The sequence below is a fragment of the Podarcis erhardii genome, assembly GCF_964252035.2.
Source record: "Podarcis erhardii genome assembly, chromosome: 1".
Lineage (NCBI taxonomy): Eukaryota > Metazoa > Chordata > Lepidosauria > Squamata > Lacertidae > Podarcis > Podarcis erhardii.
The window spans coordinates 83,684,459-83,710,109 of NC_138497.1; the positions used below are offsets into that span (position 1 = coordinate 83,684,459).

The window sequence follows — 25,651 nt, forward strand, 5'->3', positions numbered from 1 at the left end:
ATAGGTGATATTAGAATTGTAAATAGCCATTTTAAAAACTGTCACACCTTTTTTTATTATTTTTGGTTTGCATAGGTAAACTGATGAGATTTAGAGGCTACCGCTACCCTGAATAAGATATTGCAGTTCACCACAGGGATTGCACAGAACAGTCTGCACTGGTTCTATTGCATGGCTTCCCATGGGGTGGGCGGGAAAGGTGTTGATACGGCATGTCAGTCCTGGCAACTGTCCTACTATATACTAGACACACTGGGTTTACATTTGCTCTAACCTGAGACATCTTTAGAATGAAAGCCAGGCAACTCCCTCACCTCGACTTGTCTCAATCATAGGACATAACCTGAAAAGTAAGATGTGTAAGATATACCTACCACAATGCTTCTTTTAGCAGCACAACCTCACCCAATTGTATTAGGGATTACTCCAAAAAAACATTGTAATTTAATTATGCTTCTGTACCAGCCAATTGGCTGTATCCAACACTGAAGCTCCATTCGGAATACAAAACATATTCTTCCTCTCTTGTCCTCTCCAGCCCACAGAACACCCTTAAAATATTTTATTTTTAAATTGGGGGCATATATGGGGATGAAAGGAAATTGTAGTCCCATTGAACTAACAGAACTCTGCTTGTTCAGCATTCAATTCCCAATCTGACCCACCCTAAACACTTTCTTGGTGCAGTGAATCTTAACAGTGAGTTTGCTATTTTACTCTTCAAGTTATGGCATATGCTGTCATACCATCTCTAGTTAAATCATCAAGTATTTTTCTCGAGGACTTATTTCCCACTAAGCAGACTGTGCATGAAAATAAGATGCATTTATTTTCAAGAGACCATGTATATCAGGCACATCCAACAGGCAGATCGTGATCTACCGGTAGATCATTGGCTCCCCCCAAAGAAACTCAACAACTTTGGCTCCCCTAAAAAATGATCAACATTTTAGCCCTTCATACCCCACAAAACAGGGCTTCCTCCTGCCTCAGAAAAGCTTAACAACTCTGACCTGAACCCCTGAAAAATGGGCCTTCCTCCTTCCTAAAAAAAATCTCAACAACTTTGACCTGAACCCCTAAAAAACGGGGGTTTCCTCCTCTCTGAACAAAGCTTATCAACTTCAACCTGAACCCCCCCCAAAGGGGGTAGATCACTGCCAGTTTTTAACTCTGTGAGTAGATCACAGTCTCTTTGGAGTTGGCCACCCCTGATGTATATTAAAGCTATGTTGCTGTGCAAAATGCAACTTAATACAAAAACTTGAGGTCACCACTCTTAAAAGCTGTTTTTAATTTGGTATTTACCCAGTGCTGTAATCCAGGAGTTGCCTGGTCACCAGTGGGAAGAGAACAATTGCTCCTGACAACTAAGACTGGCAGAAAGAAAACCTTGGCACACCTGCAACACCATGTGGGATATGGGTGTGCCTATGCCCTCTTCATGGGCAACTGGCCTTTTCATACAGAATGGTAACTGCTGCATAATGCTGCACATGCCACCCACCAAGTAGCCAGGGCTGCTCCTTTCATTACATTACTTGTTTGAGCACTACATAGAAATAAGTGGGATGTGCAACAAAATATTGCAGTTTGGAGTGTTCATGTTCAGCGTGCCAGCCAGCAATGTATTCTCCTAGAAGGACACTTCATTCCACTCCTCATCACATCTAGTAGCTGCAGTGTATGCTCAGTCCTGACTGAGAAGCGTAAATAAAAACCAATTTAAAAATTATAAACATTTAAATCAAGATTTTATTTTATTTAAAAAGATAAGTGCCAAGTTTCTTTTCAGGAAAGTTTAGGATATTAATCTGAAGAAATGGATATTAGCTCTACAGTTAGTCTCTTAACTATAGCAATGTTACATTGAGTTAAGTGACACTTTCCTATAAAAACTAAGGATAAACAATTTCTCAAATTTCATTATTTACACTCATCCACCAGACATTAGCTTTTCATTTTCACTTGAATGAAAATAGCCAGCTCTACTCTGCCCACTAATTATCTGGGCATACTTGGATGTCATGGGTATTCCCCCCCCCCTTTTTTTGTTACTTTTTTGACAAGTGCAAGATGCAATCCTTTGTTTTAAGAAATAAACCATATAAATTCCATTTAGTTGTAAATTAACATGATTTAATGGTCAAATATGCACCATTGTGTAGGAAATATATGAAGAGGAAATCAATAGAAAAAATTATTTAAATCAGCCTTTTCCCCTTTGCAAATATACGCCAATTTAGTCAAACTTAATTCAAGCACTAGAGCTAATCACAGATTGTCTACATAACCCCCCTGACAATGACAGAACCTCATCCCATCACTCCTAGGGGGACTTGCTATATTGCATTCAAAGTGCATGGCAGCAAGGCGTATTGCATTCTAGTCACTCCAGGCTGTGGGCAGCTGGATTTCCCATTTTTAAAATGCTAAACAACAGAAATTGCTTTAAGAGGGAGTGCTTCAGCCCTTGGGCTACCTTGTAAAGTGATCTGCAGGGCTGTGAATCTGCAGGGCTGAAGTGGACTCATAATCTGATGCAGGTCAGTATCCACCTGTATCAGATTAGAATTAGAGTTGGAAGGAACCCGAGGGTCATCTAGTCCAAGAATTTGCTGATCCTTATTGCGATTCTTAATATTTTTTTTGTTTTGTAGATATTTTTAAGCTGCTGTAACCTGCCCTGAACATTAGACTACAATGGAAGGGCAGAGGATTTTTTTTTCTAAATCCAATGTGCCAAATAAAGGTACATCACCATGCACCATCAACATTTAGCAACTTGTTACTTCACACCCCATTAGCCACCCTGGATAGCCACACAAACTTCCCAAATAACTGTGAACCCACCACTGTGTTCACTTGACCTCCTGCATATCCTATAGTAAGATGAAGGTTCTGTGAATGTGGTGGTGGGGAGTTAAGGAAGAGAATATCCACCTTGAACCAGTAGAACCAGTCTGTGGTACTGGGAGATGTCAGGAAAATTGAGAGCAACAGTGTGATTATAACTTGTGCCTCTCTGGGCTTGTTCACTGCAGGGTATGTGGCCATATTAAGTGATGGGAATGGGGGGGGGAGAGAGATTTACCTTTGCATCTGTGTAGCCAGGTATTTCAGCTGGCCACAGTATCTATGTGCTGCTCAGAATAGGTGTTAATTACAACTCTGGCAATATTAGTAACACCACAAGTTAATATGCCACAAACACCATACATATCTCACATGCAACTGTGTCTTAGGACAGAAGCCAGACCTATGTCATATAATTCCATTCCTTAGAGGAACAATGCAGGTCAATTCTTCCAAGACAAGGTACTCATTCATATGATTAATCCACAAGCAAACACACAGGCACAGTCTTGGAGGTTGGAAAATGATAAGATGGTACCCACTGACAAAATCACTATACTGAAGAATCCTTTCTACAGAAAAGCTTGGGCTCAGGACCCAGCGGGCTTCCCCCTTGAAGACGCCAGTGTAATACCCTAATCTGCTTTGCTGCTGGGAGTTTAATCCCATAGATTTAGGGCAGCATCTGTCCTTCTTTCTCCAATCAGAGCAGTCTGCGATAAACAGATGGATTTAGGCAGCAGGAGCAAAGAGCAGGGAAGGGAAATGCAAGGCTACCTCTAAAAAATGACATATGGAGTAAACCAATTGACAGAATGCTCAGAGCCCACTAAGGGTATCTAAGGGGCATATATTAGATTAGCAGGGAAGGGTGAGGCATCCCTCCCAATATAGTCTTCCTCTCCTCCCCCTCATTATCAAAATATCTATAAGGCAAAGGCCAGTTCAACTCTTTTCATTTGTGGGTCAGTGAGAACACAGGCTTAATCTACAATACAGGCCAAAAAGAAGCTGAAGCAGCAGCTAAAAACCGACTCAACAAACCCTGCCTACTGGCATCAGGCCTGTGAATCATTAATGGTGGGCTGGTAGCTAGAGGCAGAGAGGTACTGTCAGTGTATTCTGAACAGCAAAATTAGGCAATACAAACACACACCAAAGCTAGGAAGACAATAATCCGCCGTGTATATACAGAGAATACAACAGAAGTTGATATTTCCTGTAGGAGCTAAGGATAGAAACTTGAGCTTATGGGTGAATCCAAAGAACATGATATGGAGCCTTTTTGTTCCATGAGACTAGAGCTATGTTGTCCAGGTGTCACAGTGATATGCAAAAGGATAAATGAACACATTCAAATTATTATATATGCCCACATCTCAAAGACACTAGCATTCAATATGTCTACAGAAACAGTCTTAAGGCCAGACAAAACCATGGGAATTATAAGCCTCTTGCAGAGTGAAATAGTAGATGACAATGATGTTGCTGATTCTTGATAATTTTTTAAAGAAGTTATTATGTACTGCATATACATCACAGGCCAAGCACCTAAAAGATGGGAATAATACATCTTTTACCAAGCATTTACATGCCTATATTTTAATGATAAAGCCTTCTACTGTGGAAAAAATAAAAGAAATGAGGGAAAACAAGTAAGAAGGCTAGTGACAAAATGAAAGGTGGTCAAGGTATTCAAAGTAGACAGGCAGATGCTAGAGACTCCACCCTGTCAGAGGAGGTAATGTTTAAAGAACTCAGACAGGAACTTTCAAGTCCTATCCCAGTAGTTAACCCAATTTATTTTATAACTTTCTCCCTACAGAAGAGATCTAGGTCAGAAACCTTCCCAAACATCTAATGACACAGACATGCCCAGCCCGTGTTTGTATTTTCTCTGCTACAACTAAAGGGATGAAGAGGTGAGGTGACTCAATCACAGCTCCACATCCATTAGTGAACTGTTTTAGGCCATAAGCTATACACTAGTGAAGTTCTAAGTTTGGCTGTTGCAGAGACAGCTAACAGTGCAAAAGGAGAATAGAATATAGGCCCTACTCTGAAGAAGTTGGATACCCACATGGTGTTCCTGATCATGCCAGTCATAATTACTGCATTTCTGCTAAATTACTGTTTGAGTCCAAATTTCTCATAACTTCTTATATGTAGGCCAACCAACATTCAACTTCTTAGAAATTCCTTATGGGTGCCACAAAAAGCTATTATGTTTTGGACAAATGAAAAAGTTACTCAACCTGCTTGGAAGTGATTGTTTTACATGCAAAATAAAATATGAAAAGTATACATACTTATATGAGAAGACACTTGCCAGTAAGCACACTACTGACATAGTTAGTGCCCATTTAATCAACTACCTTAATGCAGGAGGGATGGTGCTTCCAAAATGCTACATTAAAATCTCAAATTGTGATATGGATGAATGAATTTTTTGTGGCATCAATGATCCATTGGTACCAACTGTTTTTCACCTAGACCAGGGAAATGGGCCTGGACAATGAATTTCAATGACACATGGAAACTGAGACTTATACTTTATGGAACTTTCTCTATTGGAAGCACAACCCATTCAGTTTCTTAAGATGCCTATGTAACCTGTGTCTAGAACCCTGACCCAATCAGGATCTACCAGTATTAGAGAGAAAAGTTCAGTGGTTTGCTCTTACGATTTTAGCCTTCTAGTTCAGGCATAGGCAAACTCAGCCCTCCAGATGTTTTGGGACTACAGTGGTGCCTTGCAAGACGAAATTAATTCGTTCCGCAAGTTTTTTCGTCTTGCGAGTTTTTCGTCTTGCGAAGCACGATTTCCCATAGGAATGCATTGAAAATCAATCAATGCGTTCCTATGGAAACCGCCTTCAGACCAGGTCCGGGGACAGTCTGTCCCCCGACCTCTTCTGAAGGCTGGGGGGGGGGGACAAGGGCTTTTCTTCCCACACCCAGCATTTTAAAAAACCCCGGGACAGCAGAAAGCCCATAGGGAAATCTCCGGGGACCTCTTTTAAATGCTGTCGGTGGGGAGCAAAGCCTTTCCGCCCCTCCGGCCTTCAGAAGAGATCCAGGAAGGCCGGCGGGAGCCGAAAGGCTTTGCTCCCCACCGCCAGCATTTTAAAAGCGGTCCGGGATAGCAGGGAAGCGCTTCCCGCTATCCTGGACGGCTTTTGAAGGCAGGCAGAGGGGAGCAAAGACTTTCGGCCCCCGCCGGCCCTCCTGGATCTCTTCTGAAGGCCGGAGGGGCGGAAAGGCTTTGCTCCCCACCAACAGCATTTAAAAGAGGTCCCAGGAGATTTCCCTATGGGCTTTCTTCTTGCGAAGCAAGCCCATAGGGAAATTCGTCTTGCGAAGTGCTTCAAAAAACGGAAAACCCTTTCGTCTTGCGGGTTTTTCGTCTTGCGAGGCATTCGTCTTGCGGGGCACCACTGTACAATTCCCATAATCCCTGACAACAGCTAGGGATCATGGGAGCTGTAGTCTGAAAACATCTGGAGGGTCAAGTTTGCCTATGCCTGTTCTAGTTTCTAGATCCCCTAAGAAAAGAGATGCAAATGGTATGTTTAAGAAAACTGCTTCACTAACATGCTTGCTCAGGTTTTTTTTCTTTCATTTCACTTTATACATCCTGTCCACATGCATGAATGGCATTCTATTACTTGAACTCTAGAAATTCTGTTCACATTAACATTCTGGTTTATTATCAGGGAGGGTGCAAAGAAGAGGAAGGGGGAGCAGGTTTCTGGAAATGTGAAGCTGGTACTAAGGCATTTGCAACAAATTTTAGCTCTTTATTTTTGTACAGCCATCAATGGAAAGGCAACTACATAATATATACGAGAATCATTTAACCAAGTACCAGTGTTCTGAAGATTAAAATGAGGCAGCTGCTTACTATTACTCTAAAGATATTTGCAGGCAAATATGCCAGTTAGTTATGCCAGTTAAGCTTGCCAGAAGAAATATCAACAACCTCAGATATGCAGATGACACAACCTTGATGGCAGAAAGTGAGGAGGAATTAAAGAACCTTTTATATATTTTTTAATGATATTTATTCAAATTTTCAAAAATACAAAAGCATTTAAAAACATCAACAGAATAGAAAAACAAAAAGAAAAAAGGCAAAAAGAAAAAAGAGAAAAAAGTATATAAATTCAAAATTACTTCATTTCATTATCTTGTGTCTTAGACCTCCTCATACCTCCCTTTTTGTCTTCCAGTTTAATCATTATTTCAGCAAATTCTTCCCATATTTGTCAATGATAATTTATCTTAACAATCTATCTCAATTTAGGAATATTATCTGAATTAAAGAACCTTTTAATGAGGGTGAAAGAGGAGAGCGCAAAATATGGTCTGAAGCTCAACATCAAAAAACCGAAAATCATGGCCAATGGTCCCATCACCTCCTGGCAAATAGAAGGGGAAGAAATGGAGGCATTGAGAGATTTTACTTTCTTGTGCTCCATGATCACTGCAGATGTTGACAGCAGTCACGAAATTAAAGGATGCCTGCTCCTCGGGAGAAAAGCAATGACAAACCTAGACAGCATCTTAAAAAGCAGAGACATCACCTTGCCAACAAAGGTCCATATGGTTAAAGCTATGGTTTTCCCAGTAGTGATGCATGGAAGTGAGAGCTGGACCATAAAGAGGACTCCCTGGTCCTGAATGGGGTTAACTCTGCCCCTGAAGAACCAGGTGCACAGCCTGGGAGTCATTTTGCTGTCCATGGAGGCACAGGTGAATTCTGTGTCCAGGGCAGCTGTCTACCAGCTCCGTCTGGTATGCAGGCTGAGACCCTATCTGCCCGCAGACTGTCTCACCAGAGTGGTGCATGCTCTAGTTATCTCCCGCTTGGACTACTGCAATGCACTCTATGTGGGGCTACCTTTGAAGGTGACCTGGAAACTCAATCCATAATCTAGCGCAGCTAGACTGGTGACTGGGAGCAGCCGCCGAGACCACATAACACCAGTCTTGAAAGACCTACATTGGCTCCCAGTATGTTTCCGAGCACACTTCAAAGAGTTGTTGCTGATCTTTAAAGCCCTAAATGGCCTCGGCCCTGTATACCCGAAGGATTATCTCCACCCCCATTGTTCAGCCCAGACACTGAGATCCAGCACTGAGGGCCTTCTGGCGGTTTCCTCACTGCGAGAAGTGAGGTTACAGGGAACCAGGCAGAAGGCCTTCTCGGTGGTGGCGCCTGCCCTGTGGGACACCCTCCCATTAGATGTCAAGGAAATAAACAACTATCTGACTTTTAGAAGATATCTGAAGGCAGCCTTGCTTAGGGAAGTTTTTAATGTCTGATGTTTTATTGTATTTTTAATATTTTGTTTGAAGCCACCCAGAGTGGCTGGGAAAACCCAGCCAGATGGGTGGGGTATAAAATTACTACTACTACTACTACTACTACAACTGGACCTCCAAAACCTACCTGCTGCAATAGGAGTGCTAAGAAGCTGGCAGTTTCCAGATAAATCCCAGAAGGCAAACAATCCACCCTGTATCAAACTGCAGCTTCCAGCTACATTATAGACAGTTTCAGAAAGGTTGGTTGCCAGGGGTTTTTCTCAGAGGCCACAAAGGCCTTAACCCCCTCCCCCCACAAAAAACCTCCACACCTGAGCAACCTATTTTCATGCAAGATGATATAAGAATTTTGTAACTTAAGAATATGGTGACTGAGACTACTTGTTTTCCTCTCCCCTCTACATCATTTTCCCTCTTCTGTTATGGCTTTTTAGACTGTACACTGGAGAACAATTGATTTGTAAGCCACTCTGGGCAGTTTTCCATCAGAAGAGTGGTATATAAATATTTTGAATATATAGACATGAAATAATGTATGAGAGGCCCCTCAGAGGCTCTAGAAGAAACTCAAAATGCCCTGTAGTAAGTGTATTTTTAATAAGCTTCCAAAACATTTAAACAAAGGGGGTAGGGTGGGAATAAAAGTGGGATTCCTGGAAAAACCTGAAATTTGCAGGTGGGGGAGCGGAACTGAAACTATCAAGTAAAAAAACAAAAAATCTAAACCACTTTACTACTTTAAAAATATGGACAGCATTATACATTATACATTACATAGAATTGTATCATTCAGTCTATGAAGTGTAAAAGTATTTGTAGCAACATTTTCCAAACAGCAAATATTTAGTCCCAAATGTTAGAGCGAGCTGCAAACACCTGCACCTTAGCATACTCAGTAAGAGTTTAGTTTGTACCCTTGCATTTTGCAAGGTTAATTGTGGGTAATATTCCTACCACAAGACAGGGTTGTCCACTATCATCATTATTTATACAGTGGTGCCTCGCAAGATGAAAATAATTTGTTCCGCGAGTCTCTTCGTCTTGCGGTTTTTTCGTCTTGCGAAGCATCCCTATTAGCGGCTTAGCGGCTTAGCGCTATTAGCGGCTAAGAAAAGGGGGGGGAGGGAAAAAACTCGCAAGACGTTTTTGTCTTGCGAAGCAAGCCCATAGGGAAATTCGTCTTGCGAAGCGCCTCGAAAAACGGAAAACCCTTTCGTCTAGCGGGTTTTTTGTCTTGCGAGGCATTCGTCTTGCGGGGCACCACTGTATTGGCCTTAGAAGTCTTGGTGCAAAGAATAAGAAGTAATCAGGAGATTAAAGGAATTGCAGTGGGGCAACGATCCTATAAATTAAAAGCTTTTGCAGATGATGTGGTGTTATCACTAGAAGAACCATTGGAGTCCACCCCAAAGGTTTTAGAAGAAATTTTTAAAAATATTGAAGAAATGGCAGGCTTTAAACTGAATAAAAGCAAAATGTTAGTGAAAAATATGAAGGAGTGCAGGGGGGAAAGAATTAAAGGAAAAAACAGGTCTTATGATAGAGAAAAAAGTAAAATACTTGGGGGTATGAGAGAAGAGTGAGTAGTTGTGCTTGCACTAATAGGTGAGGAAATGTAGTTAGGAAGCCCTGGAAGTGAAATTTAGGCTGTGAGGTAGGATGATGAGAATCTGGACTTTCAAGATAGCTTTCTCTGAAATCCTACCAGTTTCACACACAGAGCCAACTAGACAGGCCAGGCACAGCTTTGCAGTATCAATGAGTGGATGAGACGGTGGTGTCAGGAGGAAGGATTTGGATTTTTTAGGCACTAGGGAATGTTTTAGGACAAGCTGAGCCTGTACAAAAGGGTCAAGCTCCACTTGAAAAAGGATGGAACCTGACTGCTGATGCTTAAAATAAAAAATGTGTCAGAGCAGTTTTTTAACTGATTGCAGGGGGTGAAGCCAACGGAAGCAAATCTTCCCACTAAGGTGTAAGGGGTATGATTGTTTAAATGGGTACTGGCAGTGGAGATGCACATGACGGAAGTTCAGAAAGAAGAAAGCACCATAGACTAAAATGAAAAATGACAAAGACAGTCACTTAATGCTATGTTGCATACAACTGAGTAAGTGTCCCATTAGTGCAAGGATTTCTGCTTGTGTGTTGGGCCTTTCTTCTCCTTTCCTCTCATCTGGTGCCCTCTTAATCTGTTCTAGGGATTCCCCCACCACTCTGAACAATATCTGAGGACAGCAAAAAGAGCCATTTACTTAAAAGTAGGTTGAATACAAACAACAAAATTTAAGTGTTTATATACTAGAAGACTTGAGTCAAGATGGATGAGCTGGACTACTTGGACTTTGAGGAAAATACAGAAATAGTAGGTGTTATGTCTGGAGCTTTAATCCTAGAATAAAAGGTGGGTAGGATTTCAGAATGTAGTGATCTGATTGGCTGTTAGAGCCATCCAATCCGGCCCCAGAAGGGAAGTTTAAACCAGCCTATCAGGTGTGACCAAGGTGTGAATAAAGGATATATAGCCTGGGGTCTGGGAGGGGCAAGCAGGCAAGCACAGACAGAGCCACACCCGATAGGCTGGTTCAAACTTCCCTTCTAAAATTTTACATTCTAAAATCCTACCTGCCTATTATTCTAGGATTAAAGCTTAAGACATAACAGTAGGCATAACAGAAACCTGGTAGAATGGACAGAACCAATGCACACAGTTATCTCTATATACAAACCCTATAGGAAGGACAGGATGGGGCATACTGAGGTGGTGTCACTCTGTATGCCAAAGAGGACATGGAGTCCAATAAGCTGGAAATTCCCAAAGGCACAGATTCTTCCCTAGAGTTGTTGTGGGTAGTGATATCGAGCCTCAAAAAGTAATTTAGCACTAGAGAAATGCTGTTGCTCCCCCTGACCAAAATGCTCAATGATCTTGAAAAGGAGAATGAGAAATCAATGGAGAATTAAATCAAGGAGGCATCTAAAAGAGGAAATGCTGCAGTAATAGGTGACTACCATTATCCTCACATGGACTAAGTGCATATTTGTTTCTAGATACTCAAAATGACTCTGCCTTAGAACAACAGGTAACGGAACTGAACAGGAGTGATGACCCTGGGGACTTAATCTTGAGTGGTCCCCAGGACCTGGTGCAAGTGTAGTTGAATCAGATGAGAACTGTGGTCATAATACTATCAAATTCAATGTATATGTGAACAGACAATTGCAAAAACAAACAAACAAACAAAAACAAGAAACAACAACCCCTGAACCCAGTCACATGTGACTTCAAAAAGAGGAAACTTCCCAGAAAAAGGAAGTTAAAAAAGGAAGTTGAAAGGCAAAGTCAAGCAGGTCATATCTACCCAAAATGTTTAAATGTTGTTTTAAATTATAAATTAGAAGTTCAGCTAGAATGTATTCTAGAGATCAAGAAAAGTACACCAGGGCCAAGAGAATGCCTGCATGGTTAACAAGCTTGATTGTGACAATCAATCTCTGTATATTTTGCTAATGGTTAATGTTACAAGGTAAGATATTCTGAAGACAGCAAAATAACACTACTAGAAAAACAAGATTTATTCCTGCTGTCACTCTGCAAAAAGAGTAATCAGCATTTACAATGCTATACATTTACTGCTCAGATTCTCAGGGCCATATCCCAAACTAAATGAAAGGTGAGGCGATTGAGAAATTCGTAGCATACAACACAGAAGTCTGTAAGATCATAGTTGTGGGAGGGTTCATGCAACTGCTTACCAAATAATCATGAAAAACAACTTCAAGTACTCTTGAATGTAGACACCCCCAAGATCTGTTGAATCATGTTTTTCACTGTAGATAACAGGCTTCTTGGAAGCTCAGCTATTACTGCCTGCCAAATATACTGAGTCACATCTTCAGACCTAGAAGGCTCTCTTTTCATCAACAACTGGAACTGGACTGAGATATTTGCTCCAATTTTTTTAGTCAAATAGAAGCTTTAAAGCACACATTCAAGAATCTTGCATCTAGTAACCTGCAAGGTTAAAGCATGTCTGCTACAAGCAGCAAATAAATTAGTGAAAGAAAGCTAAATTATATGTGTGTACTGCTGAGGAGCTCAGCTTAAATGAACACTACAGGAGCCAAACAATAGTTCTGCCCTCATCACAGCATAGCAGAATTGCATCATATTGTGAATGGGAAACCGTGTAGCACAGTCCAATGACCACTGCTGACATGCCAGCTCATACTAATCATCATCAATGTATTATTAATTACTACTTATTTATTAATTACAGTGTTCAAAACCCCACAGGTGCCAGGCACGTTTTGCGACTGGCGCAGGTTGAATTATTACCATGTGGAGATCTCTGGATGCCAGGTTGGCGACTAATATCTCCATCTGTCTGGGCCCTCCAGCTTTCTTAAGCAGGTAAGCAGAAGAACTTATTTATTGCATTTACATTCCATCCTTTTCTCCAAGGAGTACATGGTTCACCCTCCTCCTCAGTTAATCCCTACAACAACTCTGTAAGGTAGGTTAAACAAAGAGGCTGTGACTGGTCCAAGGTCATCCAGTGAGCTTCATGACTGAGTGGGAATTTGAACCCTGATCTCCCAGGTCCTAGTCTGACACTCTAACCACTACACCACACTGACTTCCAAGAGCACTTCTGCTATGGGGCAGCTATAAAAATTAAGTGGATATATAAATATGGGGAAAGCAAAATGTCACTTACAGAAGGATCTGAAATATTTTCCATGAGGCTTGAATTTGTTTTATTCAGAATAGCTTTACTCAATGTTTTAATGCGTTGTAAACCACTTTGAGCTTTTTTCTTTAAAATATAAAGCAGTATAGAAATAATAGCTATTATTTTTATTATTATTTCTTCAAACACACACACACACATGGCATCTTGGTTTAAGATATATAAGGTTAGCTTATACATCTAAGTTCCTAACACTGGTGATGAAGTTGACAGTAGACAACAAAAGCTTATGTCATAATTAATTTGAACTTTTGTATCATCTCAGACACAAGGCTTCAATGGAATAAGTACAGAATCAGCTTAAGTCAGTCAAATGAGAAAATAAGTGATGCAGATGCGGGAGTTAAAGTTACCTTTATACTTCAGTAACACCCTGCATCACTTTTGAAAGAAACTATTAAACTCGTACCCCTATTCCTACAACAATGTGAAAATGCTACATGCCCATCTCAGGTACATGTTGGGAAGTATTTTTTAAAGTATGCTTCAGACACTACATGTTAACAGGTCTTCAAACATCAGGAGTACAACTATGTTGCTTGTGGAACTTTCAATTATGAGACAGAAGCAGCCCTCAGAAATAGAGGTGATGTTCAGAAATGCCATGGAGCATGGAGAGAATTACATTAAATCCATGGCTCCCACCCCAAATGACTCTGAATAAAACTTAAATGTCAGGAGGGCTTCAATCCTTCTTGAAGAGAAGGATAGTTATGATTCAATTTTAAAATGTTATAAAGTAGGCTAGCCAACTTCAACTAATCTAGAACTAACTGACTGAATTTTCATTCTGAACAAGCCATATATATGTATACATATTTCTAGCTTATAAAGCGTAGGAACATCCAGTAAATACAATTGTAGCTCTCTGCAGAATGCTTCTATAGTATACTTATGGTGGGGAAAAAGCTTAAATGCTGTACTACTTTTTATGAGTACCTTCTGTGGATCTGAAAATACATACCTGTTACAACTAGCCCCATAAATGCCATCAAAAATTGCTTTCCTGTTACTAAGTTCACTGATTATGTATTAAATAGAAGGATTCCACTACTAGAATTCAAGCACATCACATGGAAGTGATATATACTATTCAGACAAGGTCTGCTAACAGTTGTGGTATATCACCGAAGTTATGAGCTGCTGAGCTGTTGGTAGAACATGAAACTCTTCATCTCAGAGTTGTGGGTTTGAACCCCATGTTGGGCAAAAGATTTCTGCATTGCAGGGAGTTGGACGAGATAACTCATGTGGTCCCAACTTTACAGTTGTATGATTCTAAGATAGCCCCTTCCTTAAGCATTACTTGTTATACTACCTGGTGAAGAAGTGGTATATTTATTTATCCAGAGGCTATGTGCTAGCAAACTTAAACTTTCTGCTATGCAGCACTTTAAACAATCATATTTTGTATGACCAAAAACTTCTGTGCACAAATCACTATTCTCGCCTGTACATTACTTAGTTCAACTTGACTTCACAAAAAACTATCATGGAAAACTCTATCACTGTGTGTGTGCAAATGTTTTAAAAAGTATTTGAATCATATACAGTGGTACCTTCGGTTAAGTACTTAATTCGTTCCGGAGGTCTGTACTTAACCTGAAACTGTTCTTAACCTGAAGCACCACTTTAGCTAATGGGGCCTCCTGCTGCCACTGCGCCGCTAGACCACTATTTCTGTTCTCATCCTGAAGCAAAGTTCTTAACCTGAAGCACTATTTCTGGGTTAGCGGAGTCTGTAACCTGAAGCGTATGTAACCCGAGGTACCACTGTATTGCATAAAATTATCCCTTCAAGTGTGCACAATTTAGCCATTTTTTCATACACATCACTGCAATTATTTAACATGAAGACCAGTGACAACCTCAATGGTAAACCAGGATAACAGCTCATGAGACAATCCCACCTGTGGCTTATTTTCCTGCCCAAGTATCCAAACTCCTTGTATGACAAGCATTCTGTTCAACAGAAACTGATGTTTTTGTAGTATGCCATTCACAATCTCAGATTGCCTATTGCAATTCTCTTTTATAAATGTCAGTGGACATTTTTCACAGCAACAGATTCTGAAACACAATTGACAACTTTGAAGGTAAGGAGGCTTTCAGTTTTTATAATTAATTGTAATTGATTTTACTCACTGTATGATTTTTAAATACACCATTTAGACTCTGGTAATTAAGCAGCATATAAATATGTTAAATAAAACAAATAACAACCAGACAAGTTATTTAGGCTATTTTAATGGTCTCACAGCCTTCAATTAAGTTATGCTTAACAGATATTACTCTATACAGTCAACATATCTGATTATTTTGACTACAAATAAGCCTCCCAATGCTGAGCAAGCTTTCCCTTTTTATCTGGCAGATAAATCTTCCCCTATTCACCATGGCAAAAAACATCACTCCTCTGCATTACAGGTAGAATTGTGAACCCCAATATATACAGTAACCTCAGTGCTTGTGCCCAAACTAAGCTCTCACACTTCCCAGCACAGTGAAACATTATTTTATCTACTGGGTGTGGGTGTGCATTTTAATCTAGGTTCCACTTACATTTCTTTCCAAGAGGTCCCTATAATAAAAGCTGTAAGAATGGCTCTCTTCCACCAGAGAAAAACTGAAGTGTAACCTTGGCCATTGCATGTGAGCAAGATGTGGTGGCCTGGTTTGCACAAACAAATCCTGCCTTAGTAAGACAGGATATACCCGAGTATTATACACTCACATGGTGGTTCTTTGCTAACTGAAAACTATGGCTTCTCTGGCAGTCCTCTTCCAGAATCTAAAGCCAACTTCACTTCACACATAATGGGAAACTATGCTTAACTTTGGCTTCCTGGTTTGTTTCCACATACCTATACAGTATTGTAGGAGCAAAAGCAAGTGCATATACAACCAATACCTTTCCCCTTAAACTTATATTTAATATGCCCATAAACATGACTGCAAAGTTCAACAAAACTAAACAAAATTAGTCATCAAATCAGTGGGTTCTGAGTGCCCTGATTCAGATTACCATTTCTGTAAAGTCAGCATAACAAAAATGAGTACACAGCTGGTTTTTTCTATCCAGGAGTACTGGATTTTCTTAACAGCCTCTAAACTTACATGCAAAACTGCCAACCCAGTCTACCCTTGCCCCCCTTCCCCAAATACTATATATTTTCTTGACTCACGTAAAAGCAAAGAAGAGTGTGGTGGATCCTACTAGGAAGATTGCAGCCGCTGATACAGGGACATACTTGCTGGGTTTGAATCTCTTTCCAGATGCTGCTGGCATGTTGGAGCTCTGATCGATGATCCGCCCTGCAGCATAGCCTAGGCCCAACTGGAGTCAGAAAGGACAAGAAAATGCAGGAGGGACCTTCAAAAAGAAAAGCAACTGTGCAAAGGAGAGACTTTTAAATCTGTATTCAAGTTCTTGTAGTTAGCTGTTACGAGTCAGATCAGATGTATGAGTCACTACGATCCAGATGAAAATGAATAGTAGTATGCACAACCAAAGTAAGTGTCACAGAAGACAACAATGGGAATTCTATATGTAGTCCCAAGATTCTTGTGGGGCAAGGAAAATTAAAAATATAAAATGAGAGCTTGTACTCCAATTGAAAATTCTAGTGGTTCAAGAAATTGCGCAGGTTCCTGTACCAGGAAAGCCCTGTAAAAATGTGCGCTTCCTAGAGTAGAGATGATCCTCTTCTGAGGTGACACAGAGTTGAAAAATGCAGCAAATGAAGTATCAGAATTGGGCTAGAAGTTTTAGTGCAAGAGTGCAGGATGAGCCAAATAAGCACCCCAAGGAAGGTGATCAATGAAAGACACAAAGTATATACTAGGTTTTGATGGTTTGCTTTGTTATTATTTTTGTTTCAGAAAACACATGGTAATTTTGCAATGTAGACTCTGGAACAAGTTTCTCCTTTTTAATCTGTTTGTTGTTGCTCAGCGGAAGGTTATTGTGTTAGCAAATCTGCCATGCTTGTGCACATCATTCTCTGCCCCCCACCTTGTGCCGCAAATGTTCTCTTCTTTTAAAGTAGGAGCACTCTCCCCTGATTTCACCAGGAACTAGGGTTGTCTGGCATTCGTTGTTTAATTTTGTTTATTTCTCTCTTGACTACTAAATCCGGGTAACAGCTGGCGCAAGGTTGAGCTGAAAATCCTTTTCTTTCAAGGGGGAGTAGGGGGCACACTGCAAGGCTGGTCTTGCGTTTTAGTCTCCTTATTTGTTCCCTTGTGTACAACACCAAAAATCCTTCAACAAGTCCAGTTTTACTGGTAAAAATTGAAAATTAAGTTTGAGATTGCTTCATTAATTATGGATCAGTTGTGTCTGGAGTAGACCCAGTTAGAGACTGAGTTTTCAAATGTTTTCCTAAAAATCCAAAATGTAACTGACAGTAAAAAGAAAAGATGCCTGGGACCTCCACACCCATGTCCTAGAGCACTTTGTCTGCTCCAAGCTGTTGCATTCTCACGCCCCCTTCACACAAATAAAATTAATCCTTATTCATTCATATTAGCTTTAAAAGTCTTTAAATCATTTTGCCAACTTGTCATCTTGAGCTTCTTGTACCTAGAAGAGATAAAAATAAGGTTAAGCATTCAAGAGAAAGTGCAGTGCAGCACTGATCCTTAGTACAGATCTGAGAGTTAAGAGCCAAAGTACTTTTCCCATATGAGAACCTATAATTATGGGTAACAGTCTTATGTGACTCAGTTTCCACATCTGTAAAACTTGTGAGACATGTTATATTTAGGACACACATCAGGACATATTTTGCACTCAGGGAGCTTCAAACATCCATTAACTCATTCCGGATTGTGGGATTATCTAAAATTATCTATTAATGTTAATAAAACTGAAGCCCAAACCCCGGTGGTTTACCTTTATTTTCAGCATATTCAGAGCCAGGACTCCACTCTTTTAAAAAGGCAGATTTACAAAATTACTACACTTCAAAAGAAAGTGTACATTAAGGCAGCTAACTCTTTGTTCTACTAGAATTAGGTGATTTGTTTCTCAAAATGTCAGGGTCAAATATTTCATGGCTCGTATCTTAAAAGGCAGACTCTTTACTATTATAAAGTTTTTATCCTTAAAATAGATTTGCAGAACCTAACTTTCAGATCTGTTACTTTGCCCATCAATCCTTTAAGCCTCTCTCCAGCTATGCACATCCCCTTTGACTGTATTTCCCATTGGTCAGATTCTCTCTCTCTCCTTCTGAACTGCCTTCTGGATGTTGCTTGCAAGATGATTAATAGCCCTCTCTTTCCCTTGTAGGTTTAACAAATAGATTCCTACAAGCAGGAACCTTGTAGTGTTTTCCAGCTCAAAATGCTGTTGTGCATCCCCAACTAATAAAAGAACTCCTGCTCAGCAGCCAGCCTGGATCAGGAGCTTTGGAATGCTGGTCAGTGTTGCTCCCCCCCCCCCCCGCCATGGGGTGGGGTTTCAGGGAGATTATTGCTGAGTCCCCCAAGCCTTTCCTTACCCCACTATATAATACCAAAGGGTTCTGTACTGGTTGCATGCCCAGTTGATAACTGAGTTTATAACAATATGCGGGGGGGGGGGGGGCTTCTAAGAAGTGTGGTAAAGGGAAAATCTGTGCTTTTTTCTTTTTAACTTCATGCTATTTTTCTGCAGGGGCATCTGGAAAAACACCATGCCCTGAAGGAAGGGGAGAAGAAAGAAGCTTGGGGATTGGGGATTCCACCCATCCTGCTCCCATTGTGGCCCCTCCATCATCCAAATGTCATCACATGGATTCCTGTAGAACCAACTTGCCCTGAGGAGACTGGAAAAGAGAAACAGCCTGGTGAACAGCCAACACCCAGCTGCCATAGCAACCCTTCCCCCAAACTGCAGTCACAGTTTAGCTTCTTTGCTACCTATCAACAAGAACATCCCACAAAGAAGGGAGGTATGATCAGTAGTAATGAAAAACGCATATGAGAAATGAGACACCTGAAGAGTGAACTAATTGACATGATACAGGGAACTGTGGGATTAAATCATTTAACAAAGACGTTTCAGAACCTTAAAACCCACTTTTCTAATTATTTACTAAGTATGATAGTACTGTCTCTCAGAACAACTTTTGGAAAAAAACATCAATGATCAGAGTAGAATAAGACTATTGTTTGAGATTACAGGATGAGTCAGGTCCCTAGAAATACAGTAGGAGGTCTGTATACTTTGACTACCCAAATCCAAATAAAATTTCACGAAAGAGCTATTCCCTAGGGCCTAGAGCCAACTATAGGCTGAGTTATTTTAACTGGACCAGACAATAAATTCCAAGGCCAATAGAAACATAGCAAGAAGGTGTGGTACTCAATGTCTAGGAGTAACTATATTAAATGTGATGATCCCACTAGAATATCACAGAACACTGCAGGACGGTACAATAAATGAATATGTACAGAATTTTTTTTACAATACCTCAAGTTCAAAGTTACCCATCTCCAATAAAAAAGGGAGTCGAAATACAGAGGACAAAGGAACTAGAGAAAGGAAGAACCTAAGGGGGGAAAGGCAATGAATCTGTATATAATTTAACTGTACATCCAGAATGTAGCCATTTGGGCTCTCTGGAGCAAAGGGGTAAGAAATGGTGCTAATGGAAATTCCAGGGCAGGCAGTGAGAGAGGACAGACAAGACCTTGCAGACAGTAACTATACTAAGACTATTTACTTATGGAAACCATCCTCCACTGCTGTTTAACCATGCTGATCCCCCTTTGTCTTATTTGCATCTTTTTTGAGCAGTGACATGAATTTTATTTAACCTTCTACATAGCTTTAAATAACTTCCAGGCTTCCTGGTGGGATCTGATACTTCTGTGTCTTACCACTTCTGTGTCTTACCATCTTCCTTTTAACAGATTCAAAGGGTGGGATTAAACTAATGGGTTCCCTCAGTGGAAGTCCTGTGCAAAGACTAATAATAATAATAATAATAATAATAATAATAATAATAATAATAATAATAATGTATTTATACCCCGCCCATCCGGCTGGGTTTCCCCAGCCACTCTGGGCGGCTTCCAACAAAAGATATAAAATACAGTAAGACATCAATCATTAAAAACTTCTCTAAATAGGGCTGCCTTCAGATGTCTTCTAAACGTGAGATAGTTGTTTATTTCTTTGACATCTGATGGGAGGGCATTCCACAGAGCGGGCATCACTACCGAGAAGGCCCTCTTCTGTTTCTCTGTGCAATGGGGCTTCCCCCACCCCGTACACATGCTAAAAGTAATTGACTCTGGGAGGATCAGGGAAAACCCTGGAGGAGGGGGGGATTGCTATGCATGGCAAGGAAGAACATGACACTGAATTTCTAATTTGGTAGAACTGCTGCACTCTACACACACACAAAGAAATATAGTGAAATGTTGGCCTTTCTGGGAAATTTCCCATACTCACATGCTAAATTAAATTAAAAATAAATCTGATAGCATTTGTTCAATTATTTCCAAGCAGACTGACAGCATTTCTAGAAGTGACCAGAGGAGGTTGACTACTGCAGAGAGTGCAGAGAGAAGAAACACCAAGATGCATCTGCAGCAGCAGAACAATCTGCCCCAGCTGCAATAACCATGCCTGTCCCGTATCAGTCTCTACAATCACAACAAGCGCTGTAACCTTCCAACAGTTTAACCCTCAAATTGTCTCCTACTGTCTCCAAAGACAGATGCATGCCAACCAACCGGACAGCACTTACATCTTCTATTAGATCCTGAGGACTGCTTTGGATAATTCAATAGTTGCCTCATTTTATTGGTTGTATGACCAATTGTTGCATGGCAAAATGTGTGGGGGTTTTTTAAACCAGAAATGTTATCTGACAGACCTATGGTCCCCCAAAAAGCTTTTGTTGCTTTGCCCACCAGCAACTGAGTGAAAACAACAAGCATTTATGTTCCTACATTTTCTACTTATATGCCACTTGAAAAGAAAGTGGTTAAGAATTCAGAAACTGATGCTAGTCAAGGCACATTGAAATTAATGGATCTAAGTTAATCACATCAATTAATTTCAACAGAACTTACTATGAACAGAACTAAGATTGGAAGCAATCCTGAAAACTAACCATGATTTAACTCTTGCATGTAACAGCAGTAATTTAGCTATCAGTGTCAACCAGTGATGTGGGGTTTCTGGAAAACTTCTGGAGAGAATTTCAATACAAATTATAGAGTAAATTGCATGAGATAATTTCTGGTGCCTTAAGTGATTTAAATTAGAATATTTATTTTATTTGTATTTAGAGGAAAAAGCCAAAAACACTGCCAAGCTTTTAAAATATTTATTAGTAACTGGTGTGCATTCAGTATTATGAACAAACTTATGAAAGTGAAAAGTTTCTATGGAGAAATAAAGCACTGGAAAATGTTACACCCACATCACTATCTCAGCTAGACAATCTACTTCCAGAATCCTTTTAAAAGCAGCAAATCTATTTGTTTGCTCCATTATCTTCAGTATAGGTTCATCTTTTCCCAGGCACAGGTCAAATAAATGCATTTCTCTCTAGAAAAATACCAGTCGCAATATTTTCCTTTCAAGATGCCCGTTCCCCCCCCCCCCGCCCAAAATGCTCAAATTACAACCGCTTATATGCAGATTTGCACCTCCATAAATTGTACAGTTTCAACAACATCCTGCTAGAGGGAAGGGCATATGCCTCCCTACAGCCCCCCAGGGTGACCTACCATACTGTTTTGAAAAGTACCCCAGTGCCCTATATCAGCTTTTTAGGGGGCACATAGGGAAGAGGGTATTGGCAAAAATCATCTCCCTGTACCCTTCCTCCATCACACCACTACTCTTACCACAAGACTCAATCCAAATCAACACTTGCTATTTCAAACAATTGCCCTAAATTTCAACTGTATATAATAATGAAAACTCAATGAGTACTATGTTGTTTGCTGGCATACAGAATAAGAATTCTAATTCAGGTAAGAGCTTGTCAATGGAGTTTCATGCTGCAGCATTACCTGAACCATCCTCGGCAAACTGCTTATTCTGTTATTCATGTTATATCAAATTAGAAAAAAATACTTGGTGTTCAGTTTTAATTTTCTACAATCTCTTCTTCCAATGTGACTCAGATACCTCATTTCCAGCACATCTGATATTACCCTCTTTATTCACTCTTCCTTCTTAAAAAAAATATTTTCTGACTTGAATTATCAGCCCTCACACTTTTCACACATTATCATCTTCCTATAGTTAAATAATGAACATGTACAGTGGACGCTTGGGTTGTGAATGTGATCCGTGCGGGATGCACGTTCGCAATCCGTGTCTGCGCACGCGTGGATTGTGGTTCGGTGTTTCTGCGCATGCGCAAAGCGCGATTTAGCACTTCTGTGCATGCGCAACCACTGAAACCTGGAAGTAACCCGTTCCGGTACTTCCGGGTTTTGGCGGTCCGCAACCCAAAAAAACGCAACCTGAAGTGGCTGTGACCCGAGGTATGACTGTATTGCTGATTTTCACCCTGAAGCCCTTTCATTCAGCCACCATGCTTCCCGATTTACCAAGGTTACCAATACAGTACAGTGGTGCCCCGCAAGACGAATGCCTCGCAAGACGGGAAACCCGCTGGACGAAAGGGTTTTCCGTTTTGGAGGTGCTTCGCAAAATGAATTTCCTATGGGCTTGCTTCGCAAGACGAAAATGTCTTGCGAGTTCCTGCGGGTTTTTTTCCTCCCCCCCCCTTTTCTAAGCCGCTTATCTGCTTATCCGCTAAGCTGATAAGCTGCTAAAAGCCGCTAATAGCGCTAATCCGCCAATGGGCTTGCTTCGCAAGACGAAAAAACCGCTAGATGAAGAGAATCGCGGAACGGATTAATTTCGTCTTGCGAGGCACCACTATATAAGTAAAACGACTCTCTAAAGTGTTCCCTGGTATTATTTTCTTCATGTTCAAATATTACCTTCTATAGCCTTTCTGGTTGTCTCTTATCCACCTAAGCTTCCTTTTAGATGAATCTGTTTCGTGATTTTCCTCACCTTTCCCCAGACACCATTACTCAGGTCACCATTACTTACTTACCCATACTGTTTTTTCACCTCACTGAACTTAACTCCAAACCCTTAGTCAAAGCAGCCAGTTTTGAAATTCACCCATTCCCCCCCCCCAGCTTTCCCCAATTCCTTATCCATTACATTTTCATTAAAGCGTCAATAGTCTCAGGTGAACCATCACAGCAGTACCTTCAATCTGCCTCCTTACACAAGCTCCAATATTCTTTACACCTCCAATTCATACATATACAAAGGCTGTACTACTGATTTCAATTTCTTCAGCTCCCTAAACCCATAATTTCCTCACTCTAGAACACTATCAACAGTGTTTATATTAGGCATTAGTCTTCCTGAAACAATACCATATTCTTTTTTCAAAAACTTATTGGCATCTCACTCACCACCTCAAAGTACTGTATTTTTCGCTCCATAAGATGCACGGTTTTCCTCCTAAAAAGTAAAGGGAAATGTCTGTGCGTCTTATGGAGTGAATGTGTGGTCCCTGGCAGCGGCGGAGCTGGGGACTTTGGTTCCCGGAGTGGCACGTCGCCCGTGCGAGCGTCCCCCACCTGTGCGAGGGGGTGGGGAGAGGTGAGGCGGGGGAAGAGGGCTTTAGAACACTCTTTAGAGGGGCTCTGTGACTTGCATGAGAGCAGCCAGGAGCCAGCACGTGCTCTGTCAAATTGGGACGGGGAGCTTTTTTCTTGCTTTCATTCTCTAAAAACTAGGTGCATCTTATGGTCAGGTGCGTCTTATGGAGCAAAAAATACGGCAATGCTATCTGTATTTACCAAGGCTTACTAGACTAGAATTCTAAGGATACAATTCTGTGCCACATGCTGCAGTGGGTTTTTAGCTTTTTCTATTTTATCTGTAAGCTGCCTTGGGTCCCAGACAGAGCAAAAGGTGGGAAATAATGATCATAATAGGTGGAGAGGAAGTAATGGCATATATGATACACAAGCCCACTTCTTCAAGCCACTTTACAAATTTAGCTGTTGTTTTGTTTCTCAAGCCACTTTGCACAATATAGATGTAACTGCGAAGCTTCCTAAAAACAATCTCACAAGAGCTAGTAACTGTTTAAAGATGTTTATCCAAATAAGGCCCAGTTTTTAGCTCTAGTGCTGCAAAGTTCCAAGAATATATTTATTCAGATCCTAAAGAGGAGTTGTCTCTTAAACAGCTAACTTCAAATTATTGTCAACAGTTTTCCATCATATTAAAAAAAGTTTGGCTTGAATAGTTGTTTTTAAAAATGTCAATTTCCTGCCATCTTAAACAACTAGGTTAATATTAATTTAGCCATAAGAATGCTAGTTCTACAGTTCATCATCAAACAAAATCAATGCCCTAACACAGGGATGTCCAACAGGTTGATTGTGTTTGACTGGGAAACCCCCCCCCCCCCACAAAAAGGGACATTCCTCCTCCATTCCTCCCTAAAAAAAGCTCAACAACTTTGACCTGAAACCTCCCCAACAAAGTGGTAGATCACTGCCAGTTTTTTATTCTGTGAGTAGATTGCAGTCTGTTGGGAGTTGGACGTCCCTGCCCTAACAGATTCACTGTGTGAAAAGAAGATATTCTATGTAAAATTAAGAACCATTTTTTCAGATATGAATGAATGCATAAACATATGCATTTCATTCTCATTGATAAAAAAAACAGCTCTAGTGTAACCAGTCACCATCAGATCTTGCTTCTACATGTAAGTATGGACTTTTTTGCAGGGTGGGAGGCTGGACCAAGGCAGAATAAAGTAGAAAACACATTACAGCAGCAATGACAATATTACCCAGTCTGCAGGTTCCTATATTCCCATATTTAAATGCACAAACTGTCACAAGTGCTATGATTCTTATATAGGGATTTTAAGGACATTACCTCTACAGTGGTACCTCCAGTTACGAACTTAATTCGTTCAGGAGATCCGTTTGCAACCCGAAACCGTTCTTAACATGAGGTGCGCTTTTGCTAATGGTGCCTCCCACTGCTGCTGCGCTACTTCCAAAGTTCCCAACCAGGAGACCTACTTCTGGGTTAGCGGTGCTCGTAACCCGAAGCATTCATAAGGTGGGCGGTACATAACACAAGGTTCCACTGTATATAAAAAGAATAGCATGCAAAATATATACAGTGCAATGTCACATACTCAGTTGCTAGATTTTGCACTGCCCTGATGGACATATGTCAAAGGACGTTTTGTCTCACAAACCAGGCCTAAACAGAAGGCCCATAATAACAAGACCTGTGCTGCTTCACGTTCCCTCCCTTATAGTCACTTTTAACCGTTTGTCTTTTCTCTCTTTCTGCTTTAAATTTATGTGAGTTATAACCACTTTTAACTATTTGCTTTTACCCCTCTCCTCTTTAAGACTTATGTGCTTTATTTTATTCACGTGTTTGTATCTTATGCTGGTCTGCGACCTTAATAAAGTTTGTTGTTGTTGTTGTACAGTGCAATAAAGACACACAGTCTTGTAGTAATATCCACCCTGCTCATATTAAATTAAAGCTTGCTGGCTGGGTAGACTCAAGCTGGTGCTCTTGAGCTCACTAAAGAGCTTCTGAACCAGCATATGCCTCTACTAATGGAAGTGTGGGGGCTATATTTGCATATTATCCCCCCAGCCCCTGAAAACAGGCT

At 40.6% G+C, this 25,651-nt stretch overlaps 1 protein-coding gene across 1 annotated transcript in view; it reads right to left on the bottom strand.

The window, feature by feature from the left end:
• The window catches only part of ZDHHC5 (zDHHC palmitoyltransferase 5), a 42,943-nt gene that overhangs the window by 14,397 nt on the left and 2,895 nt on the right, over positions 1-25,651 (bottom strand). The window contains exon 2 of the mRNA XM_081877428.1: positions 16,127-17,526. Coding sequence (XP_081733554.1) covers positions 16,127-16,230 — 104 coding nt within the window. The 5' untranslated portion in view covers positions 16,231-17,526. The remainder of the gene's footprint in view (positions 1-16,126; positions 17,527-25,651) is intronic.